At 45.8% G+C, this 20,761-nt stretch overlaps 1 protein-coding gene across 2 annotated transcripts in view; it reads right to left on the bottom strand.

The window, feature by feature from the left end:
* Positions 1 to 8,092, bottom strand: part of SYS1 (SYS1 golgi trafficking protein) — a 39,068-nt gene extending 30,976 nt beyond the window's left edge. The window contains 4 exon segments of one of the 2 annotated variants that reach the window (NM_001246408.1): positions 3,326 to 4,567; positions 5,756 to 5,823; positions 7,433 to 7,597; positions 7,811 to 8,092. In NM_001246408.1, the coding sequence (NP_001233337.1) occupies positions 4,327 to 4,567; positions 5,756 to 5,823; positions 7,433 to 7,594 (471 nt within the window). In that variant the 5' untranslated portion in view covers positions 7,595 to 7,597; positions 7,811 to 8,092 and the 3' untranslated portion in view covers positions 3,326 to 4,326. 2 annotated transcript variants of the gene reach the window in all.
* Positions 8,093 to 20,761: the final 12,669 nt, after the last annotated feature.

Below are 20,761 nucleotides of genomic sequence, written 5' to 3'. Positions count from 1 at the left end.
AGCTCAATACTTGGTAGTGGTACCTAGAGGAGTGGCAAGCCTATCCCCCAACATTTGAAAACAGAGGCTCAGAAGAAAAATGTCTCCTGTTCTGTAAAATGGATAGGGGGGCGGTAGCCTAATAATTGTCTAGAATTATGGATCACTTCCTACGTGCCAGGGGCTGGGCTAGGCGCTTTACACGTGACATCTTATTGCATCTTCACAATAAAACCAGGGAGGGAACACTTTTTCCATTTTAAAGAAGTAAGTGTTGACCTACCAGAAAACAAGACAAAACAAAACCCAGGGAAATAAGTACCATTATTACCCTCATTTTACATATGAGGAAATCTAGGTAAGGGAGGTAACATAGCTTACCCAAGATCTCACAGCTAGTAATGGGACTCCAGGACTTTGCACTCCACTGCAGCTCTCTAAAGCCTTCCAGAATTGGACCTATGACTGTGACTTGCCCAGGTAGTGGCAGGGCAGGGATTAAAACCCTCAGCTCCCTCTACTCCCTCCTGCCTCAATGCTATTTCTACCACCCTTTATTACTTTACAACAGAAAACCTTAAGACAGTGGTTTTTAATCTCTCCACAGAGGAGTTCTCTTGTACCTTGATTCCATCCCTACTCCTCTGCCCTAGGTCCCCAGGGCCCTACTTCTGAGACTCCGTGGTCCCTGGGCTGCCGGTACAAGGAGGTGTTGCATACCTGCGCACTGACTGCCTTCTGGGGCTGGCAGAAGGAAGCTACTCTGACCTGGGAGTCGCTGAGGAAGGAGTCCAAGGGGATTCCTGTCCAGGGGAGACTGTTTGAGCTGTGTACCCTCCAGGATGTTGGGAGTCCTGGAGCTTCCCATTGTACCCCCTGATGTCTGCTGGCTGCCATCGTGGCTCTCATTTGGCACTGATATGGACAGGGCTGCCTAGAGCGAGGGGTTAGAAGTACCCTCTGAGCCAGACATCCCTTTTTCCTTTCCTGTCCTCCTTTAAGGGTTATAAACTATTCTGACCATCAGCTATGTAGGAGTCTCCACTTTTCTCTCTGAATGGCCAGAGTTCAGGTGGTGGGTGGGAAAAAGGGAGGTCAACTTCAGACACCTGGAGAGTTAAGGGATATGCCAACTCAGTAGTGGGCTAGTACTCTCTTATCTAGGTACCTTCCTTTATCCTTTGGAAATAGATTTCCCACATTCCTAAGATCATCTGAAAATCTCTGGCCAATGCTGGGCACAGTGGCTCATGCCTGTAATCCCAGCACTTTGGGAGGCTGAGGCGGGTGGATCACTTGAGAGGCCAAGAGTTCGAGACCAGCCTGGCCAACATGATGAAACCCCGTCTCTATGACAAATACAAAAATTAGCCAAGCATGATGGTGCCAACCTGTAATTCCAGCTACTTGGGAGGCTGAAGTATGAGCATTGCTTGAACCCAGGAAGCAGAGGTTGCAGTAAGCTGAGATTGGGCCACTGCACTCCAGCCTGGGTAATGAAGTCGGAGTGAAACTCTGTTTCAAAAAAAAAAAAAGGCCAGTTGGGCTTGGTGGCTCACACCTGTAAAATCCCAGCACTTTGGGAGGCCGAGGCAGGTGGATCTCTTGAGCCCAGGAGTTCGAGACCAGCCTGGGCAAAGTGGCAAAGCCCTGTCTCTAAAAAAATAAAAATAAAAATAAAAATACAAAAATTAGCTGGGCGTGGTGGCATGTGCCTATAGTCCCAGCTACTTGGGGGGCTGCGGCAGGAGGATCATTGAGCCTGGGAGGTTGAGGCTATGATGAGCCAAGATCACACCAGTGCACTCCAGCCTGGGTGACAGAGTGAGACCCTGCCTCAAAAAATAAAAAAAATTAAAAAAAAGGAAATCTCTGGCTATATTTAATGTACTGCATATCAGCTTTTCTTAGAAAGCTAGTAATGTTTATAAAGTACTATTCATCCTCGGTATTTAAAAAAATTGACAGGACAAGAAGATATGATTATAAGGTGATAAACTATTTAACCAGACTGTTTAGCCAGTCAGAACTTATACATCCCTAACTACTGACCTCTTCAAAATGAGCTTATTAATATCACTATTACAGCCCAAATCCTGGCTCTGCCAGCTCCTAAAAAGTCACCTTGGGTAAGTTCCTTACAACTCCCTCATCTGTAAGATACAGATGACGTTACTTCTTACTTCAGAGGGTTCTTGTGAAGATTTTGAAAAGAGACATAAAGCACTCAGCCCACACTGCTGGACACCTCTTAAGCACTCAATAGATGTTATTTATTATTAAAATGACAAACATGTCACTGCCATTGCCCTGCCCTCTCTGGAACTCAACTCTAAAAACTGCTTTTATTGTTACTTTAGAAATCATAAAAATCTCATTAAGGTCACATATTTTTGATCCCCAACTACCATGCAGCTCAGTCTCCATATTACTGAAAAAAAGTTTGGATCACGTGACTTTTGGCCATTTCTAAAAATCAAATTAACACTCAGGGGACAGAGATTTGTCATCACAGAAGATATGCAGAAAAATAGGCACAAGACCTTGAAGTGAATCCCAAAGAGGCGCTCCAACCACAGATGGAGTAACCACCACCACGGCTGGTCAAGGGTGACAGCAGCCACATGATGGGTGTTCTTTCAAAGTTAGTCACATGCCTGCAGAGTTTGTGTTGTCTAGAGGGAAACTGATTAACCCAGGGAAGGTCATCCCAGCTGGTCTTACCTCCTAGACCCTGCAGCCAGGATTACTGTGCCTCATTAACAAACTGCTTCCTTCCAACTTGGCCAAGGTACCATGAGTTACTGAGGTGCCTCACCCTAGAACCTTCCCAGTCTCTTCCCAGGCATATTTATTCCTAAACCTTCATCCTGTCAGCATCAACTCCCTACTCTGTAGGGCTGAGAGTCAGGAGGTCAGATGAGCTTCTCAGAGAGATAGCAAAACTCATTTGTGTTACCATAAACTCATTTGTGTTACTGACAGCTGAAAACTGACAGCTCTCTTGGGAAAGCTCTGAAGAAACCAAAGAGGAACAGTGAAGGTTTCAATGCGGAAGTGGGTCTAGACTGTGTGCCGCTCCATTGAACATGTTCAGAAATCACTAGCAAGTAGGAACGGAAACCCAAGAATTATGTGGTTCACCTGAGGCATAGCAGGGGACGCTGCAAGTGAAGGAGATAGGATGTAAGAGTTCCCTGCACTGAGTATTTTAACCAAATGGAGGAATGACTCTGGGGTCCAGGAAAGGGAGAAGGTGGCCTAATAATTCTTTAAAGTTCCCTTGCCTGGCTGCGCTGATCTCTCTCAATCTCAACCGTGGCATTACAAAGTAAGTGCAGGCAGAACCATGGAAAATACTGTATTTGTATACACAGGAAGGATAGCTGCAAGCCCCTCACAGAGGAAACTCCACCCCAAAGAAAAATCTTAGCAGCAAATTCCTATCTCCCTCAGCACTATCAGCACAGCCCAGGCCAGAAGGTTGGGCTTCTTGTCTCTGGGAACCCATCATACCCTTCCCGCCAAAGAATTCTAAATAAGGCAGGAAAAAAAATTGGAGTCCAGTGGGAGCTGGGTGCCTGGTCATTCCTAGAAGACAGGCAGTGTCTTTATGATGGTTAGACTTTGAGCAACGCTGGGATTCTTCTCTGGGTCCTATGGCCTGCTATGTTGAGAGCTGGCAGCAGGATGGGGACCTGGTAGAAGGAACTGGAAGAAAGTCATAGGTTCTTGGGTGCACACGAACGTGTGTATAACAGGGCACAGGTTGTGCATTTTCCTTGTGCTTGGTGCCTCCATCTGCCATCCTCTCCCTGACAGCAGCCTAATACTTCACACCTACATTTCTTTCTGTGGCTCTGGATCCGGAAACCAAGCGTTTCTCCAACAGAACTGCTGTGATTCGGCAACACTGCAAAGGTAACTGCTGTGATTCGGCAACACTGCAAAGGTAACAGCTGTCCCAGGGAGGTAAGACAGATGACTAAAGAAGTGGTTTGCTCCAATCGGATATCCTTGATTTTTTTTCTCTCTTAAAACAACAGGCTGGTGACAGGTATTGTGGCTCAAGAGTGGTATGGTTCCAATTCTGTTATTACCCTCAAAGAGGTCCCCTTCCTGACCTCTCAGATACCAAGGCTTCAACAGACAGAGGTCATTCTTGCAGCTGTCATGCTGACTGCTACCTGCCTTCTTTGACAGGCCCTCACTATCTCTCCCACACCAACAGAGACTTCACATTTCCAGGGTTCCTCTCAGATCTGGGCTGGACCTCATCTGGAGGGTCTGAGCAGCCCAAGGTGTTAAGGGGCCCAAGTGTCAGCAGGATGTCCAAAGGGCCTGATTCTAGACATTGGATTTAGGGGCTGAGTTGAGGGGTATCTCCTTGAGCTCCGTCCGCATGCACAGGTACTCCCCGATGACAGCCATGAGTGCAATGCACACGGCTTGGACCAGCCACCAGGTCAGCGCCGAGGGGAAACGGGAGCTGTAGAACCAGCAGCCCAGGAGGTGAAAGAAATGGACAGTGACAGTGAAATCCAGACACTGCTTTCCTCGCCGGATGAAGTACAGCAAGCCCAGGGCACTGTGGGGAGAGGACAGCAGTGAGTTGTCACTGGGTTGTCCTGGCCTTAGGTTATTTGGGAGGGTAGGGACAATTAGGACGGCAGCATAGTGGTCAGAAGTGACGAGATAAGTGTGAAGCAAGGGTTATGATACTAGACGCCTAGAAGAACCTGGCGGGTAATGTCAAGAGTGAAGCTGACTGAGTATGAGCTTGATGATCGATGGCAATTGTCACTAGGGGATCCTAGGAATTGGTGGGGATCGTGACACCCTGAAGCATACATGTTCTAGCTAAAGGGGGGCAGTAGCTACTTGCATCTAGGCAAATCTTATCATGCTAGAAGGTTGGCCTGGAATCAGTCAGTCATTCCATTATTCAAGAGAAGCCAGAAATCTGGATTTTTATATAAAATAGCCTGATTTTCAACTAAGTGAAAAAAATGTTTTAAACACCATGTGTGGGCTGACATCTATGTAAGCCAAATAGAACCTATCTGGAAGACAAATTTAGGTCAAAGTCAGCCCACCAGTTTTCAACCTCCGGTGTAAGGACAAGAATAATAATAACATGCAAGGCACTGTTCTAAGTCCTTCTTGTGAATTAACTTATTTAATCCTTACAACTATGAGGTAGGTAATATTACTAGCCCCATTTTACTGATGAGGCAACTGTGGTAGATTAACTTGTCCAAAGTCACTAGACTAGTGGTAAAGCTGAGGTTCAATGCCAAATGAGTCTGCCTCCAGAGCCTGACACCTTGACCACTATGCTAAACTGCCTCTTAAGAGACAGGCAATGATTACGTGTGACCTTAGACATCACTGAGTCCAAACCCTCATGGACAAAAGAGGAGCCTGAGGCCCATGGCAAGTAACTTGGCCAATGGCACACAAACCAAGAACAGAACCCAGTTCTCCTGCCTCTCGGTTGAATCCTTTCTCAGCTCACTCCACATCAGGGAAGTTATCTGAGATGGAAGTTGTCTTGCAGGCAGCACAAACATAGTGACATAAGAGCTTTCCAGGTAAGTCAAAACAGCAATGGAAGGAGGCCCATTATACAGCTGGTCCCAGAACTGGCCTCTGTCACCCACTTTACTCCACCACTCCCCAGAAACAAGTGCCAGCCTGTCTCATGTTCAAACTTAGGAAGTTAGTCCCAGCACTAAGAGCCCAAAAGCTGGATAGCAAAACTGGTGATACTCACCAGGTGAGGGCGTTGAGGATGAAGGACATCATGGAGAGCCGGCCTGGAGGGGTGGAAAAGCCCAGGATCTGAGGGGGAATCACAAATGGAAATATACTGGAGAAGTGACTTGGCAGAGCCCCAGGATCTCAGCAAGCCTCCTAAGGAACAAGCATTCTTCCCAGAGCACAGAAGATAATACCTCCCTACATCTGTACGGCAGCCTATTTCCAATAGGTGCTTTCATAGACATCCATTATGGGATTTCATTTGTTTCTCACAGCAGGTGGAAAGGGATTATTCTCATTTTACAAAGGAGGACGTAAAAGCTCAGACAAGTTAAGTTGCCCAAAGTAATAAACAACAAGAGTAAAGTCTAGAACAGCGTTCAGCTGACTATGGCTCCATAGGCCCGGCATCTGCTCCTGTACATAAAGTTGTATTGAAACACAGCCACACGTATTCACTTATATATTTGTCTATAGCAGCCTTCTGTGCTACAATGGCAGAGCTGAATAATTGTGACCTAAAATCCTTACTACTTCACCCTTAAAGGAAAGGTTTGCTGATCCCTAGGCTAGAACTCAGGTTGTGTGCATCATATGGCTCTTCAACAAAGCCTGGCATTCCCACAGCTCTTCCCAGGAGGATAGAGTCTCCTACGAGACTACAACTAGGCATATGGTGGGTGTGCAACCTCCACTATCCAACACAATACTATCAAATGCCAAACATCTGCACCACACTTTCAGCTGACAAAGAAAGGTCTTTGACATACATAATCTCATATTATCCCTAAAAAAACCTCACAAAGCCATTCTTCTTCTTTTAATTCTTCTCACTTTTTGGATAATAACTTGCCCAAGGGCTAACACAGAGAACAAGCAGCAGGAGCAAGGACTCCATCCTAGGTCTCCTGGCTTTAAGAACTGTGCTCATCACCACGCCACAGCTGCCTCTTAGATGTAACAACTTATAGGCCTCCTTTACACTTTACAAAGTACCTTCTTATTCCTAAACCCCTCTGGGCCTTGTAACATTTTGTTGAGGGCAACATGGTAGGAGCATCCAGCCCACTTTTCAGAAAAGGCTCAGAAAGGGGAAGCAACTTGCCCAAGGTCCCACAGCTAGTTTTATATGTTTAGGCCTAGACTGAACCCTTGCTTTTCTGAACCCAAAGCACATGCTCTTTATATTGCAGTCCACGACCTCTCTGCAACTAGTCTCATGGTTTTGAAGACAGGAAAACAAGTTCACAGAGGTGACATTTGCCCCAGGTCACACAGCTAGTAAGTGGATCTTAAACGGACGCCTGTCTGACCCCAAAGTCCAGGCAGTTTCCACTGTACCCGCATGAATGCTCTTTTATCCACCCCTCTCTCCGATGTGGCACCTGACAACCTAGCTCAGAGAAATCAAGTCACTTTCCCAGAGTATCAGAAAGGAAATGTATCAGAGTTGCCTGGAACACAGACGTGTTTATTGTATTAACATCCAGGCCCTTTTCTTTGTACTAATCAGCCTCTGCTGTCATTCCATTTTATGGATGAGGCAGCTGAGGCTCAGAAAGGTGAAATCCCTTTCCCAGGGCTACAAAGAAAGAAGGTGACCCAGCCACGTCTACACCACAGTAGTGATGGACCACAAAGCCTACTCGGGGAGGCCGAGACCCCACCCGCCCCAGTCCGGGGACCCTACCTCGGCGTCGAACATCTGGTCCAGCGAGGGGCTGCTTCGCACTAGCCCGTCCACCAGCGCCAGCCACAGGCCCAGCGAGCCGTAATACACGGTCTGCATGAGGACGATCTGCGACAGGATCAGCACCGGGTCCCACACGTAGCTGCGGAACTGACCCGCCATGCCCTGCAGGGACACGAGCCGGGCCTCAGCCAGCGGCCCGTCTCCATGGCAACGTCGCCCCGCCCGGGAGGAGGGACTGGAACCAAGGGGTGAGCCCATTCCAAGAGTCAGGGGGAAGGCGGGGCGGACAGACCCATTCTCAGAGTGAGGGGAAATCCAGCCCATTCCGCCTGCGCGGCCCCCGCCCGTACACGAGCTCCTCTGGGGTCTACTCACCAGTGACAGACTCGACGATCGAAGTGTCTGAGCGTGGCCCGGCCTCACTGGCGGGCTCCCAAAACAGCGCTGACAGACAGGACCATGGAGGAGAGGCGCTGCCGGCCTAGAGAGGCAAAGCTCCAGCGACCACAGCGGCAGGAGCGGCTGCGTAGGAAAGAAACGTTTCCGGGGAAAGCAGCGGAGGGGCGGGGCTGAGGTTGCGCAGGCGTAGTGGGTGCAACCTCTGCCTGAACCTCCTGAACCAGGTACAAGCAGCCGGAGAGCGAACTGAGCACATGCGCAGAAGGAAGAGTGAAGGCAAACGGAAGAGAGGAACGAAGGCCGCAGAGCTTGCGCGCCCTCTAGAGGGGAATTCTTTTTTTAAAGGAAGGCGGCTAGGGGAGAGGGAAGTGGGGTGGCTTAGGACGCGGTAATGATGTTTGGGAATTAACGAGGTGATAAACTGTGTCGTTATTTTCAGCCTAAATTCTCAATGTTTTCTCCTAGTTAGAGTCTGATAACTTGAAGTGGACCTGCAAGCTCCTCCACGTAGGAGTTTGCCAATGTTCCCGCTGTACAGATAGTTAAGCTAAGGGCCAGAGAAGGAAAGCAACATACTGTTTCAACGACACAGTTAGTAGCAAAGTAAGGATTAAAATTCAAGTGTTGGTCGGGCGCGGTGGCTCACGCCTGTAATCCCAGCACTTGGGGAGGCTGAGGTGGGCGGATTACCTGAGGTCGGTGTTTCGAGACCAGCCTGACCAACATGGAGAAACCCCGTCTCTGCTAAAAATACAAAATTAGCGGGGCGTGGTGGCGCACGCCTGTAGTCCTAGCTACTCGGGAGGCTGAGGCAGGAGAATTGCTTGAACCCGGGAGGCAGAGGTTGCGGTGAGCCGAGATCACGCCATTGCACTCCAGCCTGGGCAACAAGAGCAAAACTCCGTCTCTAAATAAATAAATAAATAAATAAAATTCAAGTGTTTCCTCAACACTACAACATTGATTTCGCACCTACTGGGTGGCAGGAAGGCTAGAACATGTATATATAAGACAGCCCCTGCCCTGAGACACAGATGAACTATATTAGAAGGCAGAGTAGTGGGTGTTTTAAAATGTGGGTGTCCAGTGGAAAAAGGCACAGGTTCTGAAGTCGCACATAGGAGTAAATCCTGACCCTCTCTGCTGCCATGACTGTTTTATCTATCTTCCAAATCCGAATAGTGGACAGTCAGTAGATATTTGCTGAATGAGTTAAGAACAGAAAAAGCAAGAGCAAATCGATAACTCACTTACTCCTACTCCAGCAGACGAAAACCCATCAACTTCATTGATCCTAGGTTCCCCCTCTCTGGAGTGGAAAGACGGGAAGTAAGTGGTTCCAGGAAAAGAATTTGGGTTTTAGGGCCAGCTATGCCACCCAGTGTGACCAGCAAGCCACTTCCTTCTTTAAACCTCAGCTTCCCTGTTTATGAAATGAGGAGTTGGACATGATTAACGTTTTCCACCATTTAATCTACCTTCCAGTAATTATTTTCTCATTAAAAAAAAACTTAGGCTGGGCACAGTGGCTCATGCCTGTAATCCCAGCACTTTGGGAGGCTGAGGCGGGCAGATCACAAGGTCAGGAGTTCGAGACCATCCTGGCTAACATGGTGAAACCCCATCTCTATTAAAAATACAGAAAATTAGCTGGGCGTGGTGGCAGGCGCATGTAGTCCCAGCTACTCGGGAGGCTGAGACAGGAGAATGGCGTGAACCTGGGAGGCGAAGCTTGCAGTGAGCCGAGATTGCGCCACTGCAGTCCAGCCTGGGCGACAGAGCGAGACTCCGTCTCAAAAAAAAAAAAACTTATCAAAGAGCCATGTAACTGCCAATCAGAATTTCTGAACAGCTTGTGATAGCCGTGTTATCACCTTGAGCTGATACAATTCCAGACAGAAGTAAAGAAACTTGAGACTTTATTGAGAATGTGCGATTGTCCTTATCATTTGGAAATACCCTGAACAGTTCCCCTGGACTCCAGTTTGGGAGTTATTAAGGCCCAAAGATTTCTTAGGTGCTTTCCAGCTCAACCATTCTTTTAGGCACCTCAATTCAGTCCAACAAATATGTATTCAAATTCCTCTAGTTCCCTGATTATGCACATGATCTAGTGTTTCTGAGAAAACATCTGTTTCTTAAGTGCCTACATGATCTTGTTTAATTCTCACAATCTGAAAATATAACTATTGTCCCCTTTTTATAGGGGAGGAAACTAGGCTGGGGGGGAGGTGGTGTGACTCTCTAGGTCAGAGAGCTCACAGGGAGCAGAGCTGAGATTCAAATTCAGGACAACTGACTCCAAACATCAAGATGCCTTTTAGTTTAGTTTTGGTTTGGTTTAGTTTGGTTCTTTGAAACAGGGTCTCAATCTGTCACCCATGCTGGTGTGCAGTGGTGCAATCATGGCTCACTGCACCCTCAAACTCCCAGGCCCAAGCCTCGGCCTCCCGAATAGCTGAGACCACAGGCATGTGCCGCCACACCTGGCTTTTTTTGAAACGGAGTCTTGCTCTGTCGCTCAGGCTGGGGTGCAGTGGCATGATCTTGGCTCACTGCAACCTCCGCCTCCCGGGTTCAAGCGATTCTCATGCTTCAGCCTCCTGAGTAGCTGGGATTACAGGTGTGTGCCACCATGCCCAGCTAATTTTTGTATTTTTAGTAGAGACGGGATTTCACCATGTTGGCCAGGCTGGTCTGGACTCCTGACCTCAAGTGATCTGCCCGCCTCAGCCTCCCAAAGTGCTGGGATTATAGGTATGAGTCACCATGCCTGGCCCGCACTTGGCTTTTTTGATTTTTCATTTAATTTTATTTTTTTGTAGAGACAGGGTATCCCTATGTTGTCCAGGCTTGTCCTGAACCCTGGGCTCAAGCAATCCTCCCACCTTGGCCTCCCAAAGTGTTAGGATTACAGGCATAAGCTGCTGTGTCCAGCCAAGATGCCATTTTAGAATAAAAGAACAGGAAAGAAGGGAGGAAGGGAGGGAGGGAGAGGGAAATAAAGGAAGGGAGATAGTAAAATAGTCAGGTGGTGGAGTAGCAGGAAATGGAAAAGGGGCAGTGAATCTCTCTGCTCAGTTAGCCCTGGGGTGAGGGATTAGGGAGAAATGGGAGGAAAGGCTTAGAAAAGGGCTGCAGAGGTTGACAATACCCAGGGCAGCTGTCTTCCTTGCAGATGCTGGAATGCGTGGCTCTTCCTGGACTCTGCTCCCTTCACGTCACAGCTGGGCCCACTCCACCCCATCTCCTCCCAATAGGAAAGGCCCTCCCTACCCATTCTGCTGAACTAGAAAACACAGGTAGCTTTTGATATTAGGGCTGGCTGGAATGTCTGATGTCATCCCTGGAGTCCGGAGCTCACCTCTGGGAAAACCCCACTGGGCGTGCAAGCTAACCTCCTGCCCTTTCCTTTCCCCTTTGGGAGTTCTTGGATTCCCGCCTTGCCAAGCTTCGGAAATGTACACCATCCTCCGTCTTAATTTGGATCCAAGAAGGAAACCAAGAGCTGGGGAAAATCATGGCAACCCCCTTGTTTAGCTTCATTGGCCCATTTTCAAATTTGACCACAAGCAGTCTGCTTCAGACCACAGAGTCTGAACTAGAACCCCACTGGCTTGCTATGTGACCTTGGGCGAGTCCCCTGGTGGGTCCCAGTATCCCAAACTATCAAATGAAAGAGGGACATTGGACTCCGATTGCAGATGCTGTCATGGCCCTGTGCCATCTGAATCACCTGAGGAACATACTGGATATTCAAATTTCCAGTCCTTGTTTGCAAACCTAAGTCCAGTTCAAGTCTCCCAAAGCAGAGTGTGGAAATCTGTGTATTTAGAGAGCTCCCCAAGTGATTCAGAGGTGCACCCACATTTGATAACTACAGCACAAGATGATCTGTAGTTGACCCTAAACCGGCTCCTTCATCCAACAGAAAACTGCTCTGTGACCTTGGCGAGTCACATTCTGGCTTCAGGGTTTTCTTCCATCTGTAATATGAGGGGGTTGGATTTGAATAGCTAGCTGGTCTACGAGGGTTCTTCCTACGCTGCCAAGTCTGTGGTTCCAAACTTATGAATGAAATGTTAAACTTTAGGTCAGAGGCAGAGTGACGAAAAGCCACAAGCTGGGACAAACTGTCCTTTGGGGGGAGGGGAGGGGACTGCCTCTGGTCACTTGGTCTCTTTCGTCACTTTCACACTGGGGCCCCACTGCATGCATGTAAGGACAATCGCTAAGGTCACCTTCTGGATCCACCCCCATAAATCCCTTGGGAAATGTTCTCCCATAGGCCCATAGGCTTGAGAGCCCTGCTTAGATTCGAATCCTGGCTCTCCGGCTGTCTTGCTGTCCTGCTGGGTGACCTTGGGAAAGTTACTTCATGTCTCTGAGTCTCAGTTGGTTTCCTCTTCTATAAAGTGGAGTTCAGAATAGTACCCACGTTATGGGCTGTCCTGAGGGTCAAATGTGTGCTTAGTCCACCGCCTGATATGCAGTGGGCACTATGTTAACCTCAGCAATGTTAATATGATTGTTATTATTTCTTCCTTTGGAATGTGGGAACGGAAATGCCTGATCTCAGATTTATGGCAAGGATCTAACAATGTATCAGACAAGTCAAGCCCGGTGGCTGGCCCATAGTAAGAGCACATTAAATGTGATACCTTCTCTTCCTCCTCTCACCCCTACTCTCGTGTTCTCTAGATCCCTCCCTCTCTCCCTTCCTCCCCCGCTAGGCTGCCCTACTGCCCTGCTCACATGTTTCCTTTCGGGGAATATTTGATGAAGACACTTCAGTAGAAACACGTGTCTCAGGGACACGTTATGCAACTCTGTGCTCACAGGTTTTTGGAAACCCCACGTGGGAGGCTTGGAGTTGGCTGCCTGTCCTCTACATCGGTGACCATCCTGGGCTCTGGCCAGTGAGTTCCTCTCTTAGAAGGGAAACCGGAGAGAGAGCTCATTAGCTGCCTGTTTTCTCCTCCAGACTGAAAACCCCTTTGTTACCCAGGTTGCTTTAAGTGCTGTTTGTATCTGTGTTTGGGGAGGAATATTTGCTGAGCATCTACTGTATGACAGGCACTTATATAATTTAATCCTTATTTAATTTCTAAAACAAGCCTGTGAGTCGAGAACTATTAATAGCCCCACTGAACACATGCAGATCCTGAGGCTCAGAGAAGGGACATTTACCCAAAGCCATGCTGCCAGTGAGTGGTAGAGCTGAACTCCAACCCAGGCCAGTTTGACTCCACACACTATTCCTTCGCAGTGTGTAACAAAAAGTGCACTGAAGGCCAGGCAAGGTGGTTCACGCCTGTAATTCCAACACTTTGGGAGGCTGAGGTGGGTGGATCCACCTGCAATCAGGAGTTGGCGGCCAGCCTGGCCAACATGGAGAAACCCTATCTGTACAAAAAATACAAAAATTAGCCAGGAGTGGTGGTGCATGCCTGTAATCTCAGCTACTTGGGAGGCTGAGGCAGGAGAATTGCTTGAACCTGCGAGGCAGAGGTTGCAGTGAGCTGAGATTGTACCACTGCACTCCAGCCTGGGTGACAGAGTGAGACTCTGTCTCAAAAAAAAAAAAAAAAGGCACTGGACATTACAGTGACATACAGCTTTCATCTACCTGACCTCATCTTATTGTTGCAACAGCCCCAGGGATGTAGGTATAAACATTGTCCCCATGTTACAGGTAAGGAAATTGAGGCTTAGAGAAGGAAGTGACTCACACTCAGTACACATTGAGGTGTGGCGTGTCTTGTCAGCTGGAATAATCAAAAGTTAAGAAACATCTGGGGTGTCTGTCTTTCCACTCTAACTTTCCACCCCAACCTCCCTGTTCTTTCCTTCACACCAGAGGGAGTCAGGAAACTGGTTTTCTGTGTTCTGTGTCTAATGATCAGGGGTTTTCTGCAAACCCTCTATCTATGCAGGGTGGATGATGCCAGGCATGACAGTGGGTGGAAGGACCTCTGAGTACAGCCATCCCTCAGCATCCATGGGTGGTTGGTTCCAGGACTCCTGGCAGATATGAAAACCCAGAGAAGCTCAAATCCTTTATATAAAATGGTATAGTATTTGCATATAGTCTATGCAATCTTCCCACATTCTTTAAGTCATCTCTAAACATCTAATACAATGTAAATAGTTGTGAAACTATATTTTAATTTTTATTTGTATTATTTTCATTGTTGTACTGTTGTTTTATTTTATTTTATTTTTAAGACGGAGTTTCACTCTTGTTGCTCAGTCTAGAGTGTAACGGTGTGATCTTGGCTCACTGCAACCTCCGCCTCCTGGGTTCAAGTGATTCTCCTGCCTCAGCCTCCTGACTAGCTGGGATTTACAGGCATGTGCCACCATGCCCGGCTAATTTTGTATTTTTAGTAGAGACGGGGTTTCACCATGTTGGTCAGGCTGGTTTCCAACTCCTGACCTCAGGTGATCTGCCCACCTCAGCCTCCTAAAGTGTTGGGATTACAGGTGTAAGCCACTGTGCCCGGCCTTTGTTGTTATTTTAGAGACAGGTCCTTGCTCTGTCACCCAGGCTGGAGTGCAGTGGCGCTATCATATCTCACTGCAGGCTCACACTCCGGGGCTGAAGCAATCTTCCCACCTCAACCTCCTGAGTAGCTGGGACTGCAGGTGCATACCATCAGGCCTGGCTATTTTTATTTTATTTTATGTAGAGAAGGAATCTCACTATGTTGCCCAGGCTGGTCTCAAACTTCTGGGCTCACGTGATCCTCACGCCATGGCCTCCCAGAGGGCTGGGGTTACAGGCATGAGACACTGTGCCCAGCCTCACACCTTCAAGTTTTCTTACCTTGATTCTTGACCCCATGATGTACTAAACTTTCTGTCCCTACCTAGAAATTATTCTTTATTCTGACCTTAAAGGACTCAGGGCCTTGTTTTAAGATGAAAAGTTGTTTTTTTACACTTCCTTTTTATCATTATTTATTCATTCAATCATCTACTTGATAAATATTCATTGAGCATTTATTATGTGCCAGAAACTGATCCAGGTGGTATGGATATAAATGAATAAAGTGAATAAAGAGAAAATACTCTAATCTCGTAGAGGAGAGAGATGATAAACAAGTCAATCAACAATATAAAATCTAGCGTCAAGGAATGTCAGTATACTCAGAACACCAACAGTGCGGGATTCTGTTATAACATCAGAAAATGGATGAATACAATATTTATCTCTGCTCCTTTTAGGACAGGACACTTGGGAATCAGGAACAGGAATCAGGGCTGTAAGTTCAGTGAGACAGCATGGTGATGCAGACAGAATCAAAGAAACTTGAGTTTGAATCTTGTATCAGTCAGCTTTTGCTACATAACAAACACCCCACAAATCTCAGGGGCAACAGCAATGGATTTCTCAATTGTAGATTTGCAGGTGGGTTAGGGCAGCTTTGTTACAGTTACGGTTTTGTTGTCATTTCTCCTTGCTCAGCCTGTTTTCTCATCTGTAAAATAGAGATAAAACTACTTACTTCACAGCATCCAAGTGAAGATGATGCTCAACACTCCCTTCTGATTAAACATACACTCTGCTCAGGGTATGTGAGAAGCTAAATGTTCACCCTCTAGGCCAAATAGTAATCCAAAAAGTGGTCTGGGCTGCAGGCGCTTACTTAAGGAATAAGGAAGGCCATTGGCCAAGCCAATGAGTCTTGTGGTCCCCTCCCAAAATTTAGACTAGAAGAGAGAACCAGTAAGTCAGTAAAAGAGAGAGAGGCACACATCCAGGAAAAAGAAGAGACACTCTTAAAGAAAGAATAAGCAGGCTTAAAGAGCAAGAGATGAGTCAGCCAGCCTGTGGCATCATCTCAGTCCTTGATGTTTCCCTTTCAGTTTTAACCTTTAGCCCTCCTGGTCCTCCTAATAACTCCTAAGCCTTTTCTTAAGGAGTCCTGAGTGAGGCATGTTTCCTCGCAATTGCAAGAACTGAGCTAAGACAGAGAAGATGCATATAAAGTTGCCAGCCCACAGCTTGGCATATAGTAGATCCTCAGTCTACTGTATAGCTGGCAGCTATTGTCCGCTAATCAGGGAGCTGCTTAAGAACACGGACAGGTCTTGTTCACCAGGATTTATCGAAAAGCTTCTCACATACAAGATATTCATCCGATGGTTTTTGGATAAATGACCAAGTGAGTGAATTGCTACATCTGAGCCTCTAAGGGAAAATGTCCAAATGGCATTCATCCAGTTATCCATGCGACAAGCATTTACTGAATGTAAACCTCTGCCAGACCTTGGACGAGGTGCAAGGGATGCAGTTGTGAACACAACAATGTTCTTGCCCTCATGAAACTTACATGTGGCAGAGAAAACAGAAAATAAACAAGTAAAAGAATAAGTGCGTGATGGCAGGTAAGGGAAATGTTACGACAAAAAAATAAAGCAGAGCAAGTGGAAAGAGTAATTGGAGGTGTTATTTTTAGAATTCTTCAAAATGCCTGTGGTGGATGCTGACTCACCATGTGGGCCTCGGTTTGCCTATCTTACAATGCGGGTACTGTTGGATTGAATGATTTGAGAGGACCCTTCTGGGCCTAGTGTTCTTAGTTTCTGTGGTTATGCAAGGCAGTGGCTGGACATTCCACAGCCCCTGGAAACTCTAAGCTGTCATTATCTGTAGCTGGAGAGAGATTTACATAAACTGAGGAAGACCAGAAAGGGTTGGCACCATTCTGGGCGAGAGCCCTATGGCCCATTCCTTTTTCTGTTCTGAAAATAGTAATGTGTTACCTGTTATTAACCATGTGTGAGGAGCTGCTGGGGAGGGGAGTAAGTCAAGACTCTTATGGGGAGGCCCCCTTGATTATAAAAATAGATAACACTTTGATGCTCCATATTGTGCTAAGCACCGTAGTCTTAACATTTTTATGATGTTAAGAACTATAATGACCCTCAAATTACATGGGGGGACACATGAGAAAACTGAGGCACAGAGAGAAAAAGTGTCCTGCTCCATACCACCAAGATTGCAATCTAGGTCTCTTTAACTTTGAAGACTGTGCTCTTCACCTAAAACTAACATGAGTGAGAAAGGGATGCCTGCCCAAAGAGTGGGACAGATAGAATCCTAGAAACCTCAAGGCAGGAAGAAATGAGAATTAAAAGAGGATGGAAGATTCCAGGAGAAGGTAGCATTTAAGGTGTCTCTGGATGTACCAGGTGTGCACCTAGCCTTGGTTAACTCTGGCCTAGGAAGTCTGAGAAAAGGGGGAGGGACACCACCTCTGCTATAGGCTGGGTCTCAGCTCATTTTTTAGCTCCATGGGAGGGGGCTGCCTGTTGATGTCCTGGATCATTTCCTTTTGCTTGAAAGGAAGCTAGGGGGAGGATGTAAAGTGTTTGACCAATGCCATCTCTCAGACTCACTCAATCTCAGGTTAGAATATACAGAAAGAGTGCTGGACCCAACATAGGTGAGTATATGTTATGTGTTCACCACTTCACCTTATTCCATTCTCCTAATTAGTTCAAGAGGGAATTATCTCCATTGTAGGGAGGAGCAAAGGGACTCACAAACTTTCCTCCAGTTGGCAAGTCCTGGAAACAGGATTTTAATGAAGAACTTCTGGCTGTAAACACTGTGGGTTTTGTTTGGTTGTTTGGGTTTTTGTACCTCAGCCCCATGCAGGAAATTAGGAACTCCTATTCAGTATTACAAACCTTTGACTACTGCATTTTGTTTTTTGGAGGCCAAAGAAGAACCCAATAAAACTTCTCAAAGAATCTCAGGTTTTGGACAAATTATTTTTAACTCTTTGGGGGTCAGGATCACCCAAAAGGAGGATCCCCCAAACATCCTCTTTTTGTGGATATAAAGAAAGAATCTGAAGTTTCTTGCCCCAAAATAATGTATGCAGAGACACATAACCTAGAGGAGTACTGACCATGCATGTGTCCTCTGCCCCCAGTCATGGAGCCCAGGTTAAAGACCCATACATCCACAAATAATTATATTCAAACATGTTGCATCCCTTTAGAGATTCTCAGAACTTGGGGAAGGGGAAATTATTTCCTTAATTCCAGGAGGTTAAGATAGTTTTATAGAAGAACTTCCATTAACTCTCTAAACGAGCTGTTTTCAGTTTTTGTTTTTGTTTTTTTGCTAGTGTACTCTGTAAATGATTATTTTAAGACTAGGTACTCCTTGACACAATTTTTAGTTGATAGCTTAACATTTTTCATCAAAAGTTTAAATAGTTGCAAAGGTTGTAATTTCTGGCATATTGTAAATTTATACACGTAAAAGTAAAACAATTACATCACTCTTTTAAATGTATCCAGTTAAATTAAATGCCCTAGCAATTCGATACCTACAATCATCCATTTAAAAAATACATGAACAAGCTCTTTTCTAAGAGTCAGACATTTTGCATCATTTCTTTTTCTATTTGAAGTCAAATTTCTACTCCATGTTCCACCACAAAATTTTATCATAATGTGTTTTTTTTAATGCGTCAGAGGCTTACTGATGACTCTTTTAAAAAGTCCTACAATAATTTAAACAGCTTCATTAAGGTACAACTGGCATAAAATAAGCTATACATATTTAAAGTATACAATTGACATAAATATATGCTTGCTGTGTTAGGCTGTTTGCGTTACTATAAATACATGAGATTGGGTAATTTATAAAGAAAAGAGGTTTAATTGGCTTACAGTTCTGCAGGCTATACAAGCATGGCTCCAGCATTTGCTTCTGGCGAGGGGCTCAGGAAACTTCCAATCATGGCAGAAGGTAACGGGGTAGCAGACATCTCACATGGCATCAGCAGGACCAAGAGACAGGGAAGGTGGAGTTCCCAGACTCTTAAACAACCAGATCCAGCGTGAACTGAGAGTGAGAATTCATTTATCACCAAGTGGATAATGCTAAACTATTCATGAGGGATCTGCCCCAGGATCCAGTCACCTCCAGGCCCCACCTCCAACATTAGGAATCACATTTCAACATGAGATTTGGAGGGGACAAACATCCAAATCACATCACTCTCTAAACCAGTCCTACAAACTTTGATAAATAATTATTAAGTAGAAAAAGTAAAGTTGTTTTAGAAATACCTGTCTTAATTAGGTGGCTGTGGCAATTTTTCTCTCCAATTAGCTCACTAAAACCTCCATGAGGTTGGGTATAGTCGCTCATGCCTGTAATACCAGCACTTTGGAAGGCCGAGGCAGGCGGGTCACTTGAAGTCAGGAGTTTGAGACAAGCCTGGCCAATGTGGCGAAACCCCATCTCTACTAAAAATACTAAAATTAGCTGGGCGTGGTGATGTGCACCTGTAATTCCAGCTACTTGGGAGGCTGAGGCACAAGAATCACTTGAACTCAGGAGGCTGAGGTTGCAGTGAGCAGAGGTTGTGCCACTGCACTCCAGCCTGGGTGATGGAGTGAGACTTTGTCAAAAACAAACAAACAAACAAACAAACAAACAAACAAACACCTCAACGAATATGGCTAGAATGAAACAGGTTTTAGCAATAATTTTATTCCTATTTTTCATTTTTTATAGCTGTCAAACCATGGTGTGCTAAAGCCATCTTGTAGTGGTTCATGAAAGTCAATTTTTAGAAATTTTGTGGCTGGGTGCCATGTAATCCCAGTACTTTGGGAAGCTAAGTTGAGAGGACTGCTTGAGCCCAGGCATTCAAACCCAGCCTGGGCAACATAGTAAGACTCTGTCTCTACCAAAATAATAATAATAATAATAATAATAACAATAATAATAATAATTAGCTGTGCATGGTGGCATATGTCTAGTCCCAACTACTCAGGAGGCTGAGGTGGGAGGATCTCATAAGCCTGGGAGGTCGAGGCTGCAATCAGCCATAATTTTGCCACTGCACTCCAGCCTGGGCTACAGAGAGAGATCCTGTTTTTTTTTTGTTGCTTTTTTTTTTTATGTCATTAGCCAGTTGTTAAACGTAACTATTACTAAAAATTAAATTATATGAACATACAATTATATTAAAAACAAAGGAGGCCGGGTGCAGTTGCTCACACCTGTAATCCCAGCACTTTGAGAGGCTGAGGCGGGTAGATCACGAGGTCAAGATATCGAGACCATCCTGGCCAACATGGTGAAACCCTGTCTCCACTGAAAATACAAAAATTAGCCGGGCATGGTGGTGTGTGCCTGTAGTCCCAGCTACTCAGGAGGCTGAGGAGAATCGCTTGAACTTGGGAGGCGGAGGTTGCAGTGAGCCGAGATTGCGTCACTGCACTCCAGCCTGGGTGACAAATTGAGACTCTGTCTCAAAAAAACAAAAACAAAAACAAAACGATAAAGGAAATAAATACTCAAAACTCATCACTTATTAATTGTCTCACTACACTTTACTGTTATCCATGCTTTTGAGATTATTTGCACCTATTGTATCTGTGTGGTAGAAATATATCTTCCCAGCTCCATGTTCAGTGACATCTCATTGGTAGCTTGAAATCAGCCATGCTGGTAGTATTTACACTACAGAAATTGGCAAATTAGCACTCGCCACTTCCCCTAGCCAATTGTCAAACATTTACCAGCACACCACTGGCTGTAAGTGCTGAGAAACTTATAAAAGTTGGTAGGAACAGAAGAACTCTTGTTACAACAATGTGACAATAGATAACTAAAATCACAGTTATCTATTCTATATTTAATGATCTATCTACTGACAACTAGATTAGGCCCCCCTGCAATTTTGTGGAAAGCAAAGATTGCAAACCATTTAACTTGCAAAAGGATTTCTTATTCTGGCATGAGATTTCTTCATTTTCTCAGTTTTGTTCCAAATCCTAGGGAAGCATGTTAAAAACCACTGAAAGTCATTGCTTACCTTTAAATCTGTGGAAACCCCGTGGTCAGCATTTGAAGTTTGCTTTACTGCCAAGGTTCTCTGCCAC

The sequence above is a fragment of the Pan troglodytes genome, chromosome 21, assembly GCF_028858775.2.
Source record: "Pan troglodytes isolate AG18354 chromosome 21, NHGRI_mPanTro3-v2.0_pri, whole genome shotgun sequence".
Classification (NCBI taxonomy): domain Eukaryota; kingdom Metazoa; phylum Chordata; class Mammalia; order Primates; family Hominidae; genus Pan; species Pan troglodytes.
This window is presented reverse-complemented; position numbering and strand designations above follow the sequence as displayed.